General features: G+C 39.7%; 1 protein-coding gene across 1 annotated transcript in view; it reads right to left on the reverse strand.

Annotated features, from left to right (window-relative positions):
* scn5lab (sodium channel, voltage gated, type V-like, alpha b) overlaps positions 1-19193 on the reverse strand; it is a 127346-nt gene that overhangs the window by 93761 nt on the left and 14392 nt on the right. Inside the window, exons 2-5 of the mRNA XM_053635277.1 lie at positions 10653-10960; positions 7476-7594; positions 2510-2599; positions 474-602 (exon numbers count right to left, since the gene is read on the reverse strand). Of these exons, the coding sequence (XP_053491252.1) occupies positions 474-602; positions 2510-2599; positions 7476-7594; positions 10653-10919 (605 nt within the window). The 5' untranslated portion in view covers positions 10920-10960. The remainder of the gene's footprint in view (positions 1-473; positions 603-2509; positions 2600-7475; positions 7595-10652; positions 10961-19193) is intronic.

The following is a 19193-nucleotide window of genomic DNA, read 5'->3' on the forward strand; positions in this document are numbered from 1 at the left end:
TTTTATCTTTATATCATCGCAAAAACTGCTGTACTAAATAGTTTGCTACTACACTATCAGTGATATTACTATTTATGTGGACTATGTAGTGTGAATTGTAGCATTTGAGATTCAATAACCTTGAATTCAATCTAAATGTGTGCACTTGCAGCCTCGAGATAAATGCGTACAGTGGAAGAAGAACAACATAGCACAACTCACATTACAAAATATTATTCCACATGTAGCTAGCAATAGCATTTTTCTACCAGAGAGGGTGAAATTTCCAAAACCTTACAAACTGTAGCTTTAGGATGGAAGATGTGAACATATGTGACCATTTTATCAGTTCTATCATAGTCTTACTATACAGCAAATACAGAAGATAATTCTAGTCTATAGAAAATCCAAAAGGAGGTGGTGGCGGGGGATAAACAGGGTCAAAGTGGTTTTTGGAGATAATCAAAGGCCAGGGGATGATGTACAGTACTTACGCCATGACAATCACGCTGAAATCCAGCCAGTTCCATGGATCCCGCAGGAAGGTGAATGGTCCGATGCAGAATCCTCTCGCCAAAATTTTTATCAAAGACTCAAACGTGTAGATCCCCGTGAAGGTGTACCTAGGCAAGAAGCAAAGGATGGGGAAGAAAAAAGGGTGGAGAAATGTATAGACAATTGAGAATGGTTGGCAAAGAGAAGTCAATAGTTCAAGTCTCCCCTCTTTTTTAAAATATGGTCTGATCCACAGTGAACAGAGTTTGAAAAAGGAGGAAAATTTGACACAAGACAGACATGGAGCAATGCAGAATGTGTGTGTGTGTGTGTGTGTGTGTGTGTGTGTGCCAACAAGACATGGAAAGCACATGTAGAGTACAGCAGCAGCCCCTGAGGTATGAAAGACAAGCTCCTTTGACCATTGATGACTTATGAGTTCGCAATCATCAAGAATGGGCATAAAATCCAGCAAAAAAACAAACAAAAATCTGATGGAGTGGATAGTGACTGAGATGAAGGATGCAGCATTCTGATGTGCACGCTCATATGTCTGTTTCTTCTGTTCTTCCTCACTCTCACTCTCATTTAACTAGGTTTGGTGCTCTTTTTTTTTATGTCACATCTGCTCTGCGAATATCATACCTCTCAACACACCAAAGCAAGGGCTTGTAACATAAAAGTAATGCCAAAAAAACCCAAAAAAACAACCTAAAATAAAACCCAACTTATTAAATTAAAGGGTATGATTTTATATGTCATTAGTCCTAAAAAGAAAGTGATGGAAGCGTTGCTTTTTAAATTCTCTTTCTAAATACCTGTTTGGTTTATAATTACAGGTTGGCATTTAAAAACTTGCATATCCAAACTTCTCCAAACCTCCTTTCACATTAGCCATAGTATGCACACATGTAGTACTAGAGAAATCAGGTTACAAGGTGCTGAGAGGTACAACGATTAACTGGGTCAGAATAGGTCTAGTCATCATCTGAGGTTCAATGCATGCTACATGCCAATCAACACTTATTCGAAGAGAAAAAAGACCGAATGCTTTGTAACGGTGCACCTAGTCCGAAAGACACAAGTGCAGTGGTCTTCATTAAAGGTGAACTTGTGTGAACTGACACAAGCCTCGCTGCTCACGTTCAGTAACTTACACCGCAGTGCAAGTCTCAGAATACGGCAAACTACATCAGGTCATTTAAACATGGGATAAATCCATTCCATCCATTCTGATGCACGTGGAGCATGCACAAACTGCGACTGGGCCCTTGCTGATGCTGAAAATGATCAACAGACATATGCGAGACAGACAGGCAGATCCACAAACACGCTGAAAGAGCAATGATCTGTGTGGAAGGACTGTGGCAGCGACACACAAGTGCACAGAGAGACAGATGGACAGGCAAGTAGACTGTCACACACAGAGGCAGGGAAAGAGACAGACAGACAGAAGACAGACCACAAAGAAGACAGAACAAACAATACAACTAGATAGATAGATAGATAGGTAGGTAGATAGATAGATAGATAGATAGATAGATAGATAGATAGATAGGATTTAACCCATGTTCTTCTATTTAAAAATATATATATGTTGTGTTGGCCAAATCCATCTAAAACTATTCATATCCCATTTGTGCCACTTTTGATTGGTTTTGACCGTATTTTTCCTTTCGAAGAATTACTCCCTTTAATGAAAATTTAGGAAGGCAGAATGGTATAACGGTATATGACAACCATACCATGATTTCATTCCAATGTAGCATAGCAGAGGTGCAATTAGCAAAGTCATGGGCTCGACACAGTCGTATTGTTAACTTACTTGCTAATTGAGGTTGGCAAGGCAACAAACACCTGGCAAAGCTTTACATCAGGACAAACAGGGTACAGTATAGAGGTCAATACAGTCAAAGAGGGTCATGAGATAGAACAGAAAGAGGTACAGAGGAACTGACAGAGAGTCTTTTTAGTCCGGACAGGCTTCATTACCTATAGAGAGAGAGGCAGAGAGAGGAGAAAAGTGGATACTTACTCGACATACTTGGCCCACTGCACTGGTTCCGACATGGCCATGAAGCAACAGTTTGTCAAAATAGTGCACATAATGAACAGACTGAATAATGTAAGAGTGTTAAGGAAAATGTGTACATTAAAAAAACAAACATTTTTTCCCCTCTCTGACACATTAAAGTTGCAATGAAATGATGACTATGATATTAAAAGTCTATTTTAATTTAAGGGTATTTACAACAACACGAAAAGCACATCCCTTTTAATACATCCCGTCCCTTAGATTGAAACTTGGCTGGTCAGTTGTGGCAAAATTAGTTCAAGCACAAGAGAGCTAACAAAAGCTTTAGAGTTTATTATAGTTGTGACATTTGATTTTGTTGCTCTCAACTTACAAGCGTCAACAAAGTGCCAGCAATGCATACTATGATGACATCTCATGTGACAAAATCAGATGTTTGGAAGCAAGAATGCACCGATGATGTTCTTCAACTACTTTTTGATTGCAAGATAAGAAGACTGCTAAGCCTGAAGAACAGAAAGGCCAGGAACAGAAAGGAAGATTAGACACAAATACACCCTGGATGGGACATGTAGAATGCAGCAATCCACATGCCAGTAGGTGGATTGTCTACTCTAAATTGTCCCTAGGTGTCAATGTTTGTGGGTGTATTCCAAGATGTATTCCTGCCTCAAGTCCAGTGTTCCTTGGCTACGGAGTCACTGTGACACTGATCAGGATGAAGTGCTTACTGATGAATGAAGATTATTCATCATCATCATTAACTGTTTTATCCTGGTCAGAGTCATAGTGGATCTATTATTTATTTATTTATTTATTATTGCTTTATTTTTTAAATTATTATGGGGGGCCCGGTGGCTTAGTGGTTAGCATGTTTGCTTCACACCTCCAGGGTAAGCGGGTTCGAATCCTGCCTCTAGCCTGTGTGTGCGGAGTTTGCATGCTCTCCCAGTGCTTCAGGGGTTTAATCCGGGTACTCCGGTTTCCTCCCCCAGTCCAAAGACATGCATTGTAGGCTGATTGGCATATCCAAAGTGTCCGTAGTGTATGAATGGGTGTGTGAATGGGTGTGTGATTGTGCCCTGCGATGGATTGGCACCCCGTTCAGGGTGTCCCCCACCTTGTGACCCATGCTTCCTGGGATAGGCTCCAGGTTCCCCGCGACCCAGTAAGGATAAGTGGTAAAAAATGGATAGATGGATGGAATGATTATTATTAGTAGTAGTAGTAGTAGTAGTAGTAGTAACAGTAGTAGTAGTAGTAGTAGTAGTAGTAGGGTACTGGAGTAAAGAGACAAAACACAAAAAATCTGTGCAACTGTTCAATTACTTAAACACAGCATTTCATAAATAAATTTTACAGTCACAAAATCTCTCAACATCTCCTCTAAAACAATACATTTCTGTATACTGTTTTTTAGTCCAGCACTAATAAGTGAAAAGTAATGTCAGACTCCTATGTGAAATTCATTCTTACAGTAAAGTTTTCATAGCAGGCTTTGATTACAGGTTTATAGAACTTGTAATATAGGGGTCTAAAAAAACAGACTTGTTCATAGCAACCAGTTGACAGTAATTGACATCTGCTCATTCTGCTAAATGATGCTGAAAATTATAACTCAGTCAGTGAGGCGTGGGCCTATCCTTGCTTCTGTAAATACAGTCTCAGTATGTGGCCCTCCTACTTTGTCTTATTTTCATCATTTTCCCTCAGAACGGGCAATTTGAAACCTCTGCATATTCACGTAATCTGGGCCTTATTATGTTCCCACTTCGCTCCATCAGTGACATCAGGGAATTTTTAAAGATGTTTCCCTCCAATCTCTCTCCCAGAATACCTGTTTAACTATACTTTAAAATTCATCTTAATTGGGAAGATGCTTACAGTAACATCCGGATTGATTTCTGCTACTAGACTATCCATGTGGATGGCTTATATCAAAAAGTAATGTGCAGCAGCACAATCCTTCATATTCCAAATAATCAGTAGTGACCACGGTACAATCCTTTTCATACCCAAAAAAAGGTACAGCCATTCACCTTCTTTGGTGCATAGAGTTTGCGCTTGTATGAATTCACAGATATATAAAGAAATGAAATAAATGATACACTTAGTTTGGAGAAACTACATTTTTTGTATTTTCTGGTAACACTTTACAATAACAGTTCATGAATAATCATGCCCTAATACCTGAAGTAATACTTACTGAAATATGAAGTAATGATGAGTTAAGGCATGTACTAATCACAAACTAATGAAGCGCTAACCTTAACTACGACATGAATTCACGTGTGAATAACGACCCCCTTGATCCTCCTGATCGAATGTAGAAAGACGCATTACTAATAAACACCAATAATTTCATCTCAACCCGTTTTCTGTCATTCTCCATGCTTTTCTCTTCAAATCCCACTGTAGTACTAGTACATTGTCCTTTGCCCACAAGCGTGAAATGAATACAGTAACATTTATTCATTTAGCAGATGCTATTACCTATTATTATCTATAAAACCAGTGTTCTATAAGATTATCTCAAGATGTTTTAGTCTGTGTTTATTTGGACTGCTTTACTGCGTCAATGTCAATTGGATCTCCCGACTTTAAGTCGTTATGAACAGTCACCCATTTCACTCTTGTGCTCTTGCTCATCTTTTGTACCACTGCGCCTCAAAATGTCTGTGCACCGGGTTGAGATGAAATTATTGGTGTTTATTATTAGTGTGTCTTTCTACGTTTGATAATAAACAATATAAAATTTTTCACATTTAATTCATTATCTTTCTTATAGAGCATGTTTGATTTAGTTTACCCCTACGTGTTAATTAATACATTAACTAACAAGCATGTACTAACATACTTAAGGGGGTCGTTATTCACACATGAATTCACGTTGTAGTTAAGGTTAGCTCTTCATTAGTTTGCGATTGGTACATGGCTTAACTCATCATTAGTTCATATTTCAGTAAGTATTACTTCAGGTATTAGTGCATGATTATTCGTGTACTGTTATTGCAAAGTGTTACCGCTTAGTAACACTTTAAATAATAAAAGTGAAAAGATAAAAACGATCAAAGTAAACGATTAACTCTCTCTCTCTCCATAGCACTCCTCTTGAGTTTGTGTAAATCATCACTCTTCCAATATATAATAATTAATTCAACTACACACAAAATACTGTGCATTATTTTCAATTTACACTGTGGGGGTTTGTTATCATGTAGCCTAAGTAGAAAAAAAAACCTCATCTGTAATCATTTCTCTGTGATTGATGAAGAAATAGTCCTGATTATGAAAGTTGCAGTGTCAGTACTTTCAGCCCTAAATTACCAGAGGCCTGTGGGGATTGTCGTGTTACACCAGCCTTTACCCTGCACCATTCACTGTGCATCATAACCACACACACAGCTGACAGACTAGACAAAGGCATGCTACACATGCTCTCATTTGTACTGGGAAAAGTCCATTTCAGCTTCACAGCCAAATAAAGCTGCCAGAATGCTGTTAAGACCTTATTTTGAAGACTCAGCTTAATCAATTATGCCTAAATTCACTTCATGGGAAAATCTTACAGTGCTACAATATGAGTCGTCTGATTCTCCAGAATGGCATGTCAAGTCTTGGATGTGCTGGAGAGCATGTGTTGTCGGCAGCTTGTCTTAAGGTTATTTCACCCCTCCGATATGGCTGCTTATGTTGCCTGGCGCCGACACACTGATTTGTGAATCGCATTTCTCGCATTTTTCTAATGAGTGCAATCACTTCAGTGTGGAGCGGCGGGGCTGTGTTCTGCCTTCTCTGTTAGGCTGCATGTTATGAATGTGCTCTTGTGGCACTGGCTAATCAAACATGTTTCCAGGCGCCCACTCCTGCGGGTAATCTGCTATTAGCGCAGGCGTGTGGCGTCTGCGCCGTCGCCTGGAAGTGAGTACTTTTCACCACTCAGCCAGGGCACGCACACACACACACAAAACCATGCCCTTGTCTTTTATATCATACCTCTGAAATCTGAGATAGAGTTAAAATTTGGTGCCTGCATAACACTGGGCATCATTGTGGTGGGTGTGGGTCATACAGCTGGCCTCGCTGCCCTAGAAGGAGAATGTTTTGCAAAGGGGGGCTGGGCGGACCCTCACAGTACCTCCAGTGTAACTCTTTTCACCTGCTTATCGCCCTGACAAGAGCAAAGTGCCCACGAGCCTAATATTTCTCAACACCCTGAAACATGGCTAACTGCTTTGCCTGCTATTTTTAGCAGCTGCTGGCAAAGGAAGGGTGTGGGGCGTTGAGGTCTTTGGAGGTTTGATCACTCCATAGCTGGGAATCAAGCCATCCAAACTTGGCATTGTTCACACAAAGGAGCACCCATACATAGCATACAAGACCTTGAATGTCAGAGTCTGAGTAGTTTGTTGAGAATGCACAAGTGAGCTCATGCCTAGACATCTTGACTTCCTGAACTAGATGACTGATGACTAAATGTCGCGCATACCCATGCTAACTTTGCATATTTGGAGATTTTCTATATATTTTGACCTTATATATTTAAGACAAATTGAAGCAGTTGCACAGACGAAAATACCCGCTTTTGTTCATTTAGAAAGAAGCATGATCTATTTACCTCCGCTCTTCGGAGGAGGATAAGGACTTTGCTATTAATAAATAAAAACGTTTCAACTATTAAATCCATTCCTAAGAGTGGGAAAGAGAAACAAAAAGGGGAAAGGAAAGAAAATGAAGAGCATTTAGAAGAAAAAAATATAAAGAAATAACTAAAAATAATGATAAAATTAATAGAAAAGAGAAAAAAAAAATGAAAATACAAAGTGAGAAGAACAATACAACGGGAAGAGAGTTTTAAAGAGTGAAAGCTACTGTACAGTTTTAGTATCATGAGCAATCAATACAATTTCAAAACTTTAGCAGATACTGTACAATTGAGCCTTTGGTTGGACAGCAGAAAGGATATGAATGTACTAAAATCTTTATCGACACTCTTCTAACAGGATGAAAAGGGCTAAAAATATAGAGTGCAGATGTGGCACTAAATCGGAAGATGGCCTTCCCTTTGTTTAGTACTATAAAAGTCTGTTGAAAAAAGAGAGAAAACAGAGAAATAATCAGTAGGTTAGCACACAGGTGACAATAAACATGATATAACATTCCAAAAACATTAAAGTTCAAACTTCGCACAAGTTCCACATGCAGAATGTTGAACAGTAAAAATAGTGTGTGAACACACACACACACACACACAGACACAGACATATCACACACACAGGCCTAAATATATTATTATAATGTGGTATTGTGTAGTTACAATTCAATACAATTTGTACTCAGAGATGGCTTGTCACAAAATTAAAGGTGAAGGCTAATAAAATCAACTTGCTATCAATAACGACTATTACAATGAAAAAAAATTATGGTTGAGCTTTATATAGAACGAGATCTCATCATTGGCATAAAACTATTACACTTACATGTGAATACACTCATTAAAGGACTGATAAGCATCACCATTCATGATTAATATTTTTGTAGGCTACATCATGCCATGACTGAATTAATTTCTTTGCGATTAGCCAGCTCTTTCACTGAAACAACATAAAGCTCATAGCTCTCTTCCTTTGTTTAATCGGTATTTTGATTGTACAATGTTTTCTTAGTTTATTTACTTCAAGTTTCTCATCTAAGAGCATTTTCTCAGAGCAAAATCAGTGATTAAGCAAATCATCCACCTTGTTCATGTTTGTTGCACGTTGTATTTTATTTCATGTGCGCCCCTGACATGCTATGGAAGCGTCAGTGTAGCAGGTTTAAATAAATTAGCACTAATGGACACCAACTTAAGCAGTTTCGTGACTGTCAGTAGTAGGCTGTAAATAATCTGCAGTCTGAGCTAGAAAGAAATTGGCCTCAGACTCTACATCATACCATATGGTGCAGTTTTACTTATGAGCATTAATATTGACGTTCTTGTTTCCACAAAAGTTCGAAATAATCCACTTGAATCCACTTGTTAACTGCAAACACAGACGATGTGGATATCACAAATTGAGTCGTATTTTTACGATTTATACCAGCCGGCCCTGTATGTGAAGTAGTACTTATGTAGCTACAATTGTCGCTTTAAACTTTGTCAAAGGACAGGCTTATAAGAGCTAGCTGTACACGTGTCATAACAGAACAGGCACATTATATCAAGCACATTCCTCTTAGCAATTCATCATCATACAGACAAAAATATACGACAGCCCTGCATGCACCTGATCTGTCCTTCTATTATTGAGCTACACAGTGCTGTGCAAATCTGTTAAAAATATAAACGTGTGCCTCCAATGGCAAACTCATAGCTCTTTCTCATACAAACAGCCTTCCTTCCCCCAACCAGTAAATTTGGAGAAGACAAAGCGCAAAGAGCAGCTAACAAATGAATTACAGCAGGGTTCAATGGGAGGATATGTGCTATCGGGGGACACTGTCACTATGGGTGACAGGAGCAAGGAGGCTCTCTATCCTCACGCTGCACAAACAGCCCTGCTTGGTTGCCCAGGATTCATGGCTTCCTTACCGCACTAAATTTATACCGTCTCAGCCTCGCATAAATAATGCGAGTAGTCAACGCATGAAGAATAATTGCCACCATCAGGGTCAGCAAATTTTCCCGCTGCAACTGTGGCACGATGTGTCAACAGATCTTTCTCTCTATCTTCTTTTTCTCCTTGTCCTTGAACAATATAATGTGTTAGAAACATGCTAGCCACCTTTCTCAGCATTCTGGCCCCCTGCCCTTCTGTAACCTTTTTAAACGCAGTGATTTGTGGATCGCGTTGCATACCTTTATGTAACATTTGGGTCACGCTTGCTGCTATTTGTTTCTACCTCCCTCAGATATCCTGTGGGAGACCGTCTGCAGTGCAAGCAGAGTGCGAGCATATGAAAATTGGGAAATAACAAAAGAGAGGACAAAAGAGGAAATAACAGAGCAGACAAAAAAAAAAAGATAAAGTAGAAAAAGTAGACTGCCTTTAGTTAGGACTCTGAGGCTGTGTGTGTGTATATGAGTTTTTCTTTTATGTAACCTAGTACAAACTTCTCCAAGCCAGAAGCTAGGTTTAACCAAAAACATAGCACCTGCAACACCAGGAACAGCAGCATTTGCTCTTCTGTTGAATATAACACAGGGCTGCTGAATAAAAGACCAAGCTACCCTTCATCTGCTATGGCTAACCTTTCTCCTAGGCTCACAGTCTCAGATAACTGACTTAATCCTCCCGTACAGTGGCCTTGTCAGTGTCAACAAGAGCATGTATTAAGCTGACGATTGTGGCTTGCATTGGACCATGGATTTCACGAGTACAGGGCATGTGGGAGACATAGTTTGCTGATAACACCGTAAAGAGGTCTATTAAAAGCAAAGTCACTGATGCACAATAGTCTACAATACGATATCTACAATAGTCAAAAGTATTACATGTATTGTCAAAAATAAAATAAACATCATAAAATAGTTTCACAGTAAGCCAGAGTAAGGAGTCAGGATGGGAAACATTTGGGGAAATTCTGGGTATAATGTTTGCACTTTTTAAGCTGCTTTTTAGCTTTAGCCATAAGAGCAACTGAGTGTCATTCTACATACACCAAGTTCTCACACACAACAATGCACCGAAATGTTAGCCTAATCTGAAATTCATGAAAAGGCAGATTTGTGTGGTGGGTCTCAGAGAAAATGTGTATAAGACACCAGCCAGCGCAGCAGTGCCAGCATTAGTAGCCATCATCAGCTCAGTGACTCATGCTTGTCATCAGTTATTTCCTTTTTTCCCAGGCTTCTCTGAATCAGCTGAAATAAATCAACTCTGCTGGCCAACTTCAAAATCTGCACTGACATTTACTCTTCATCAAACAATATTCTTCACACTATAACACATCTGTTTAACTGCTTAAAGGAAATACATAGGTGGCTTGATTACTTTCAGTATTGTAGATGTCTAAATGGTATAAATAGAGTACATTGAAAGAATGAGTGCAGTTATCACCAAACACTATCATTGGCCTGTGTGTGCTTGTGCGTGTGTGTGTGTGTGTGTGTGTGTGTGTGTGTGTGTGTGTGTGAACACAGGTATGAAACTTCAGCACCCACTCTCTTGTTCTGGAAGTAATATGGGTCGATGTCGTCCAGCGGCACCCCCACCAGTCCTGATGGAATGTCTCCAAAAATGCGGGGGAGCTGCTTCCCGGCCTCCAGGTCTGCCCGGGGCTTGGGAGTCTCCACTTCACCCAAGTCCTCCTGGTACTCCCTGGCCTTCTGCGCCTCTTCTTCGGCGATCCGCTGCTCAATGCCAGCCAGGGATTCACGAGTGAACCGGTGCAAGCTGTCGGAACCCGGTGGAAACAGCAAGGTTGCCATCTTTTCATCCTGAGCCTCCTGTCCTAATGGTTACTTCACAGCTGAGGAAGAAAAGAAAGAGACAGATAGAGAGCTCATTCCACTGTAAAACTATAGATCGGTCTTGTTTAGTCATATCCACAAAGGGCTGCAGATTTTCATTCTAACCAAGAAGTCAAGGAGTCATATCTGATTCCACTGAACTTGGTCTTTAAACAACTATTAAGTGTGAAAACTTGAAATTTTCCGACAATGTTGAAGAGCCCTAATTACTATCTACTATAAAGGGTGTGACAACTAAAAATTTTCATCATTCATTCATCTTCTATAAGCATTTCATCCTGTTGATCCAGAGTCTATCCCAGTAACACTGGGAGCGAGGCAGTAGTCTATCATTTGGCACCACACACACATTCGCATCAAGGGGCAATTTCGAGTCCCCAGTCCTCCTACCAGTGTGTTTTTGGGTGGTGAAATGAAACCGGAGAACCTGAGGAGAACAAGGGAATCTCCATACAAACAGTAACCCGAGCACAGGATTCAACTGGGGACCCTGGAGCTATAAGGCAGCAACACTTCTCACAGTGCCACCATGCTGACTGATGAAAAAATCCTAACAAGTGAGAAAAAAAAATCTACATTTTCACAGCACGATATACACATAATATGAAATATAATTCAAACAGCAACACTGTTGTGTTGTTTAAACGTGTGAATGGAGCAGGGTTTCCTCACTGTATGACTGGTATTCCTCTGGACAAAAACACGCCTGTGTGCATATTCATACAGACCAGGCCATCTGTTATATCTTTCAGCAAAATAATTGGAGAAGAGAACATTTTTCATCTGTTCTAGCATGCAGCGTTCTAGCAGGAGGTGTTCATGACAGACACAAGAGATCATCTGAACAACCAGACTATTTGTATCACTGAAGCTTCTTATGCAACGTTTAATGAAGTCATACTTAAAATGGTTAATAGACGCCAAATAACACATTTAACCCCTTAAAGTGGCAGTTTCTTATTCAGTAATTCACCTTAGAGCATTATTAGATCATTTAAAAATTTCAGAAACTAGAGTGGAATATGAAAGTTACCATAGAGTTACTGTACCATACCATGAGAGAATCCAGTTTCAAAGCTTTTTAAGTCAAGTACTATGACTGTGAACTTTAAGCCATGTTTTCTATATTGGAGTGCCCTCCAATAATATTGGCACCCTTGGAAAATATGAGCAAGAAAATATGAGAACCTTTTGATTTTTGATTGGTATCAGACAATTGCAAACTCAACACAGGTGTATCAAAAAATAAAATCTTTGTTAAAAAATAAGTGTGCAAGAATTTTTGGCACCCCTATGGATTCATATGAGAAATATATATTTGAAGTATATTCCTACTGATATTTAAAAAAAAAAAAATTATTACACCTGGATGACTAGGAACAGGAAATCGTTCAACTATGACTTCCTGTTTCACTAGGGTATAAATATGAGATAACATATAGGCCAAATTCCCTTAGTCATTCATAACAATGGTTAAGACCAAGGAATATAGCTGTGATGTGCGGCAAAAGGTTGTTGAGCTTCACAAAATGGGAAGTGGCTATAAGAAAATAGCACAAGCATTGAAAATGTCCATTTCCACCATCAGGGCAATAATTAAGAAGTTCCAGTCAACTGGAAATGTTATGAATCAGCCTGGAATTGGGCGTGTGTCTATATTTTCTCAAAGCACTGTGAAGAAGATAGTTCGAGTGGGCAAAAAATCTCCAAGGATCACAGCTGGAAAATTGCAGAAGTTAGTTGTATCTTGGGGTCAGAAAGTCTCCAAAACTACAATCCGAAGTCACCTACATCACCACAAGTTGTTTGGAAGGGTTTAAAAAAAAAATCCTCTACTCTCACCCATCAGTTTGCCAGACATTACTGGAACTTCAAATGGGATCGGGTTCTATGGTCAGATGAAACAAAAATAGAGCTTTTTTCAATAAACACCAGAGGTGGTTTTGGTGCACACAGAGAGGTAGCCATATGGAAAAGTACCTCATGCCCACGGTTAAATATGGTGGTGGATTTTTAATGTTTTGGAGCTGTTTTTCTGCCAGAGCACCTGGACATTTTGTCAGGATACATGGCATCATGGACTCTATCAAATATCAACATATATTAAATGAAAACCTGACTGCGTCTGCCATAAAGCTTAAAATGGGCCGTGGTTGGATCTTCCAGCAGGACAATGATCCAAAACATACATCATAATCAACACAAAAATGATTTAATGACCACAAAATTAAGGTCCTGCCATGGCCATCCCAGTCCCCTGACTTGAAACCCATAGAAGACCTGTGGGGTGAACTGAAGAGGAGAGTCCACCGGCGTTTGAAGGAATGGTTTCAGATCCCTTGCCATGTATTCTCCAACCTCATCGGTCATTATAAGAGAAGACTCAGAGCTGTGATCTTGGCAAAGGGAGGTAGCACAAAGTATTCATTAAAAGGGTGCCAATTATTGTTGCACACCTCTATTTAAAAAAATATATTTTTTATAAACCTGTGTTGTCTTTGCAATTAAAAGATCAAAAGGTTAAACAATAAAAACAAATTTTCATAGCCTTCTTTGCTCATATTTACCAAGGGTGCCAATATTATGGAGGGCACTGTAGGTTAAATGAGTCTGCACTAAAGCCAGGACCTTCCTTTGGCCTGAGCACAGAACATAATCCTGCTCTTTATTTCCGTACCATTTCAGCTATTCACAGTGTGAGAGCCCGTGTAGCAAACGTTATATCCTGCTGAAAGGAACAAAAACCTAAACACGGCCCAATAGATTCCCTCGCCTTGCAGCAGCATTGCAGACTTCTGGATTTCCTTTGAGGAAGAACAAAACCCTGTAGCCTTCATGCCCTCCTTTTACCCTGTGTGAGTCTGTGTCTCTGATTTTGCACAGTGGATAGTACACTATCTACTGACACCCATGCATTCCTAATTATTATGATAATGACCTTAAAATTAATACACATCATTATATCAAATAGATATCCATACAGTAAAGTAGTATGCATACTGTGAATGTTTCAAATTTGTACAAAAAACAAGATTTAAAAAATTGCTTTAAAAGAGTGGAATCTGAGCACTTTCCTTGCTTACTTAAGATAATTGTTTGTTAAGAGCTAAGCTGAGATGAAAGCATGGACACCAAACCTGCAGGTGGTGACTAGACTATTTATAACAAAGCACACTCATCATGCGAGGTGGACAAAGATCTAGCCACTTAGTTGGATGCATTATTCCTAGAATTTGTATAAGAATATCTGAAGAACAAACTGGTTATTAAAGTATACAACTTTTAATGTTGTACAAATTAATGAGCAAAGTCAGTGCCATTCTGCTACATAGTAATGACTTTCCTTAGATACATGAGCCTACAGAGCCTCTGGGGTGACATGGTGGTTAATTTGTATTGAGGCATAGCCGACCATGGGTTAGTATTTCAAGGCCACATACTGAGTATCTACATCCATCCATCCATTTTCTGTACCGCTTATCCTACACAGGGTCACGGGGAGCCTCGATCCTATCCCAGGGGACTCAGGGCACAAGGCGGGGGATGCCCTAGATGGCATGGCTACCCATCTCAGGACACAACTGCACAAACATTCACACACTATATTCAGACACTTTAGAAGCCAATCAGCCTACAACACGTCTTTGGACTGGGCGAGGAAACCGGAGTACCCCAAGGAAACCCCTGAGGCACGGAGAGAACATGCAAACTCCGCACACATATGCTTAAGGTGGAAACTGAACCCTGAACCTCAGAGGTGCGAGGCAAACGTGCTAACCACTAAACCACTGTGCCCCCCATTGAGTATTTCATGTCCACAAATTATGACGTGGCCACGAATTGTGTAACATGAGCTTGTAACATAACTTATTGGAATGTCATACTTAATGCGTGGCCTCCAGTCCATGATCTGCTGGGAAAGAGTGAAAAATTCTATTTGTTTGAGAATTCAAACTAAAGTTAGATGAATCATCTGCATGCTTAGGTTCCTGTAGCCACAATGGTCTAAATCAATTGATTTCTCTGTCCCTCACTCATTTTAAAATACAACAGTTGCCACAAGTTGTGGCCACCAAATAGACCTTGAGAAATTTAACGCAACAATATATACTTAACTTAACTTAAAAATATATTCATTTGTGCCCACATATTAAAAAAACCAACCACCATGTCATCTCCGTGGCTTAGTATGAGCCGGATATTTGCTAACTGTGCTGTAGAGTCTATAATACATGGGTCACTAGAAGCAGTGAACTTGTCAAACTTAAAGGCTCATTCTCCAGCTGAACAATCAAAAATCAAACCTATAGCGGGTTATGTACACTCAGTTCTCTTTCTCTCCCTATGTTGTATCATTCTCTTTTCTCATGTCTCTTTCTATCCCTCTTGCATCTGCTCCATATCCTCTTGCTCTGTCTCTTTTACATGGGGCATTAGGCTCCAGATGTCTATAAAGGAGAGCAGGTCTGTCACTGAAAGCACCGCTCTGTGTTTTAATCACCCAGATTGTTTCAGACAAAGCCAGAGTTAGCCTCTTGCTCGACTCGCTGCTTCTCATGGAGCTGAAACACAACAAAACACAAACACAGCTCCAGCCAAGTCAGCTGACTGTGATGGGATGATACATGGCTCTGATGAGCAAAAAGGTGGCAGATGTCAGGCAGGAAGGAGTGTGACATAACTGTATCCACCTGTATGAAACTCTTGTAATTTCTCCTGTTCTCTGCAGACACAACCAGGCTTGCAAGTCACATGGTAATGGAGTACATTAACGTGGGTATTTTCAAAATGAGGACAGTTATATAGCCTGTAAACTCTTTAGGTTTATGAGAATACACACTTTTGAAAATACATTTCATGAGTTTCATGTGCCTGATATGTCTAATGGCATGAAAAACACATACTTTATGAAGGGGCAACACTCAATATGTTAATAAAAGAAGTAAAATTATTTATTGCATATTGATTTTAATCAAAGGGGGGGGGGTTTACGATAGCTTAGTGGTTAGCTTGTTTGCCTCGCACCCCCGGGATTGGGGGTTCGATTCCTTCCTCTGCTCTGTGTGCACGGAGCTTACATGTTCTCCCCATGCTTCGGGGGTTTCCTCTGGGTGCTCTGGTTTCCTCCCCCAGTCCAAATACAGCACATGCATTGTAGGCTGATTGGCATCTCTAAATTGTCCGTAGAGTGTGAATGGGTGTCTGTGCGATTGTGCCTTGTGATAGGTTGGTACCCTTTCCAGGATGTTCCCCACCTTGTGCACCAAGTCCCCTGGCATAGGCTCCAGGATCCCTGCAACCCTGTGTAGGATAAGTGATACTGAAAATGGATGGATGGATGCATGGATGGAAATTTCTGTGCTACAAAGTTACATATCTGTCAGTTGCTCCAACTTTACCCTGTGGGAGGCAGATACACTATTTCTTTTATTGTGTAGGGGGAAAACACTAAGCAAACAGCTCAAATATATACATGACTGCTGCAATTATGTTTATTGAATTACAAATGAATGTTGCTTTAAGCAGTTTGAATTCAATCAAAATGGATGTCTTCAGCCGATCAGCTGTCATAACCGAATGCCATTCTATCAGACTCCGAGCACTGCAATGTGAAGTGACTGGTTCTGTACCTCAGTCCAGTCAGGCACGTGGACTTCACGTACCTTTGCAATGCTATGTGCTGTCATTAGTCACTAGTGGCTGTGCTGGCAGCCCTGTTGTGGGGCCAGCGAGAGCCAGGGTGATGCTGGCCTTATCTCTGAACCTGACACTGAGCCGTTACAGAACCTGAGCAAAATGTCAGCATAGCCTAGCCACTACTAGCAGCTACGTATCATGAATGACATCAGGAAAAAAAAAAGCTCTCGGGCCAGATCAAATGGCAAAAACACGAAAAAAAAACCCCAAAAATGTGGGCATTCATTGTACCATTATTTGTGGGAAAATAAGTGCAATAGCAAAAACATTCCAAAGAGAAGTGATGCCAGGTGACAGCTAACATTTATGATCACTGGGCATATGCATTTTGATGCTGCAATAAATCCTGTAGTACAAACTGTAAGAGTATGCCTTTAGGTATAAGCTCAATAATAGTGCATTTGTTACCATTTGTTATGCATTCTGCTGATTCATCCATATTTAGAGGGAAATGCCCGTTTTGTCATCGTTAAAGTGTATTTAAAGGTCTTTTTGACATGAACGGAATAAAATATAAACCACAATAAATAGAATTTTTCCATTTCACTTGTGAGTCACACAGTACAAAAATGAACAGAGCAGAACAAAGCCGAAGAAACAAACCTGAAATCTTATGCATGTTGTACTATTTGTTCCGTTAATAACAACCAGAAGTAATATAAATAGTTTCTGTTCAGCCAGATCTCATATTTGCCTGGGCGTAATGGTCAGCACTAACACCAGCCTCCCTACTGCCTTGCTTCTTCTCCTCCAATGGACTGGCCTGGTCCTCTGGGAAATTACCAATAAAGTCTTCATACATGAGCGGAGAGCATTAACAGGAAGCAGGGTGCTTGTTGGCTCAGGCCAGGACACACACTCTTGTGTGATTTCTCTGCTACAATTCGGTTTTTCACTGCTATATACCATCTATTAGGTGTTACGTTCAAAAAGAATTTAAAAAAGAATATCATACGTTACATAAGTATGGACTAAAACAAAACGGGTCATACTTTTATAGGAAAATGATCTATGACTAAGTGATGTGGTTGCCACATGGAAATGGATTATTTTCTAGATCAGCAAGGACTGAAGTGATTAATTCCTCTTATACCATAGCAGTTTGCCCACAGTGACAATTTTTTAATGTATTAATGAACAGCACATCATGCTTTTTAACCTGTATATATTTAACGTTATGGTACGTCCACAAGACAAGTTAGTTCCTGTTACATTAGTGGAGATATAAATAATTGTTTCCTTACCAGCCTCTCTTGAATTTAATCAGAACACAGCTTTTCATATTACAGAGAAATGTGCAATCTCCTGTGTCCTGAAGACTTTCCAGAGGCGGGAAACTTACTGACTGTTACAAAGCACTGATGACCGAGACTTGTTCCATAAATGTTCAATTAATGCCTCCTAACAGAAAACTTCACCATATCAATTTGAATGAGGTTTTTCTTTGTTGAATAACAACACGTTTTTCTAATCAGTTTATTATTAGCCTTTAGATTATGTCGAGCGTGTGCTATACAAGTCCCTGCAAACTTTTAGTTATTATAGATAACTACTATATAATTAGTCGTTACTATAGAAACGATAAAATACTAAACCGAACGCATTAATATAAATCATTTCAATTACAGACGGAACTAGTGTCAGAGCTGTGAAGTTATGGAAAATAAATCAACACTTACTGACGAATCAGATTAAAATACTCTGCAACACTGTGGTATAATATATATATATTACCATAACCCTTCCTTGAATACCTTAGCGAATATCATACCGCTAGACTTTCCAGTTCTTCGGTTGATGAAGACTCTGTATCAATGACATTAGGCATCCTTGAGGTCTTGTACATACTCAGTGTACTGCTCAAATGTGTATGCTGCCGTGACAGTGGAAATATGACAAGAGCTCAGAGAGAGAGAGAGCTGTGGTGTTAGTTGTTGTTGCGGCTGTTGTGGGTGACAGCTCTGATAGGCTGGTCTCATTCTCACATGCATCATCTAATGCATTTACAGAGAGGAGCCTTTGATCATAGAGCTGTGGAGATGTTTCCTTTCCGAAGCAATTTGTCAGTTGAGTCTAGCAATAGATTCAAATATACGTATAAAACGGTCAATTCATAGTGTCATGTTAAATAATTAACATATTTATTAGCGGATATGTTCAGTTTCAATTAGATTATGTGCTGAATTTCATCTGGAACCTTTTTTTATTCTTTTTTTTTGAGAACTGACTGCTACTCAGTTCCTCAAAGCCTCAGATGCCATGTTTTTTTTTATTAATGAGTGACCGGTGTGGTTAATGTCATCTGCATGCTCCTTTGTAATGGATTGTGCTAAATGTTTTGTTCTAAATGAACCCAAAAGTAATCAGGTCCCTCAATATACTCCAGAGACCTCATGTAACAAATGAGCAAAGCAAAATCTGATGATCAAGCACCTGACAGGACGGGCAGTTACAGGCAGGTGCTGTTGGAGGAAAAAATGGCAGCGCTTCAAAAGGCAAAAATGATTTAACTCTTTTAGCCTGGTCAGCATGGAT

Source organism: Ictalurus furcatus, chromosome 1, assembly GCF_023375685.1.
Source record: "Ictalurus furcatus strain D&B chromosome 1, Billie_1.0, whole genome shotgun sequence".
Lineage (NCBI taxonomy): Eukaryota > Metazoa > Chordata > Actinopteri > Siluriformes > Ictaluridae > Ictalurus > Ictalurus furcatus.